Genomic DNA, 2,706 nt, shown 5'->3' with positions numbered 1-2,706 from the left:
AATGCGTGCCAAATCCATAAATCTTGGGATGCCACTGCCTCTAGTACAATTGTTGGTTTTCCAGATCCACGTGAATATTGTCCTTTCCATGCAGTTGGACAATTCTTCCACTCCCAATGCATACAATCTATGCTACCCACCATTCTGGGGAAACCGCGATGTTCTCCAATATTCAGTAATCTTTGGAGGTCTTCCGCTGTAGGTCATCTGAGATAGACATCTCCGAATAGGTCGATGACTCCGTCTACAAATTTTTCAAGGCATTTGTGTGCGGTTGTTTCAGCTAGTCGTAAATAGTCATCCATCGCATATGCCGAACATCCGTATGCCATCATACGGATAGCTGCAGAACATTTTTGAAGTGCGGAAAGACTGAGCCTTCCAGTAGCATCTCGTCTTTGTCTGAAGTACGGGACTCCATTCTCAATAGTACTGACTATGCGTTCGAACAATGGTTTGTTCATTCTAAAGCGACGGCGGAACATAGCGGGAGTGTAAGTTGGATTCTCACTAAAATAATCATTCCATAGTTGAGCATGGCCTTCTTCGTTGTTTCTATTTATGTGCACTCTTCGGAATATTGGAGCTGGTGGTTATTCCTCTTGAGTGTAGTTGTACTGAATCCCTTCCACTATACTATCAACTTCCTCCTCTACCATTTCATCAACTTCATGATCAGAACTCCAATTAGACATTAGTAGTCAAATATGGTTTTGAGTATTTAGCAAGAAGAAATAATAACAAGAAATGAGAAGAAGAAAAGAGAAGAAGAAACGTTGCAAGAAAAGAGAACAAGAAATGATAAGGAGGAAATGATAAGAAGGGGATGCTATAATAATTCTTTGTTTTGTTTTAAGGAGGAAGAAGTGAAAAGAAGAAATGAGAACAATGGTTTTAAAGTCGCAAATGATATTGATCATGAGCCTTCAATATATAGACCTTACAAACATTATCAATACCCATTCACGGGTTACAAACATTAATACAACAACCCAAAACACATTCACGGATTGCAAACTTATCTGTTCAACAAACAAAAGCCGACCACACTTAAACAAAAGAGACACCCGTTAATGGCACTAAAAAATAACCAACACATTCACGGGTTCCAAACAGAACACATCAATACAAAAAAAAAGACAGCTTCCATTCGACCAACATGCTTCCAAACAGAACACATCATATGTCGACCAACATGTTTCACTTCAGATGCCAACGAGACTGCTTCACATGCTTCATATGTCGTCCCTCAAACCTGAAACAAAAGAAGAAGACAAGTATAGGTTTATGTTAAACACAAAACAAGACAAGTATAGGTTTATGTTAAACACAAAACATAGCAAAGACACAAGAGTTAAACCTAAATGTTTGTCAACATTTGATCAAGGAGTTTTTCTCTAAGTAGTACTTCAGCGGGTGTTAGTTCACTCTTGTTAAGTAGGCTGTCTAACAATCTCATTTTGCCATGATGAAGTTTGGCCGCCTGTTCTTGATCCTTCATTGCGATTATCTTATCCAACTTATCGACAGAACCATCCGGAACATCACTACTAACTGCTGGTTTTTTTCCTTTTTTCTTGGCAGCTTTAACCCCCGGAGGCCTCATCTAATCTCCACCGTTGCTCGAAGTAGCTGCGAATTCTCCTTCAGAAGCAAGCTTAGTCCGCTTATTGCCACATTCTTCATGGCGTTCTGTGATCCATTTCTGATCATTCTTCAGTTCTCTCCAGAAATGTCCTAGCAGAAACGGCTTCCTCATGTCATTTTTGTAAAACTCATACGCCATTCTCAAAACATCATCTTCTGATTCTCCACTTCTCCTTCTTGTACTCGCTTGTGCGTAACACCCAACAAACTTGTTGACTTTGTGGTTTATCTTACTCCACCTTGCCTTACATTGTGTAGTCCCTCTTTTGTTTGAACTGGTTCCTCCAATATGAGCTTTGTAATAGTCTGCAACCCTATTCCAGAAACTATTTTTCCTCTGCTCGTTGCTCACCACTGGATCTTTGCTTGTGTTTAACCAGGCACTTATTAGATGGACATCCTCTTCTGCACTCCATCGCTTCCTAATACCTCTGCCTCCTTCTTCATCACTTTCATCTGCCGTAACGTCCAAACAGTCTTCAGATTCAGATGTGGGAGTCTGGTTAAGAGGCTGTGAAGAGAATGGATGGCTAATGTTTAATGGCTGAGAAGAGAATGGGTTACTAAACTGAATAGTCTGAGAGGATTGGGTGGAATATGGAGGAATAGTATTAGCGGAACGGTTGGAGTTTTCTTGAGAATTCATAAGATCAACAAAATTTTGATCCCAAAAATGGTAAGGGTTGCTAGGATCCATTGTTTAGGCTAGTGAAACCGAAAAAGATAGGCTGAGTGTTAGGTTTGGAGAAAATAATGTAAGAGTTTAGGTTAGTGTTAAACAATGATCGTTTATATGTACCCAGTGTGGATGATGTGTGTTTTACAACTAAAGGTTATTGAGCAAAAAGGTAATGAGTGGTTAGAAGAAAAGAGATATACTTTTCAGTATATCCCTATGACTGGACAACTAAATCACTTTTCAGTAAATCTCTTTCTGTTATTTGATTCCAAAAGCTGATGGTTAAAGTCAATAGAAAATTTAAATACAATCATTTACCCTAAACCTCACACCAAACAAGAAACGAGTTTTGAAAACATAAAACACTTTAGCTTTGAAAC

General features: G+C 39.0%; 1 protein-coding gene across 1 annotated transcript; it reads right to left on the bottom strand.

Moving 5' to 3' along the window:
* On the bottom strand, positions 1,607 to 2,344 carry LOC104772823 (glutathione S-transferase T3-like). The gene has a single exon (XM_010497391.1). The coding sequence runs from the start codon at positions 2,342 to 2,344 to the stop codon at positions 1,607 to 1,609; it is 738 nt and encodes a 245-aa protein (XP_010495693.1).

This window comes from Camelina sativa, chromosome 20, assembly GCF_000633955.1.
Source record: "Camelina sativa cultivar DH55 chromosome 20, Cs, whole genome shotgun sequence".
Classification (NCBI taxonomy): Eukaryota; Viridiplantae; Streptophyta; class Magnoliopsida; order Brassicales; family Brassicaceae; genus Camelina; species Camelina sativa.
The sequence above is the reverse complement of the archived record's forward strand: the minus strand, read 5'-3'. Positions and strand labels throughout refer to the sequence as shown.

Excerpts from the sequence above, each read along its gene's own strand:
- LOC104772823 (XM_010497391.1), bottom strand. The coding sequence starts at position 2,344 with ATGGATCCTAGCAACCCTTACCATTTTTGGGATCAAAATTTTGTTGAT.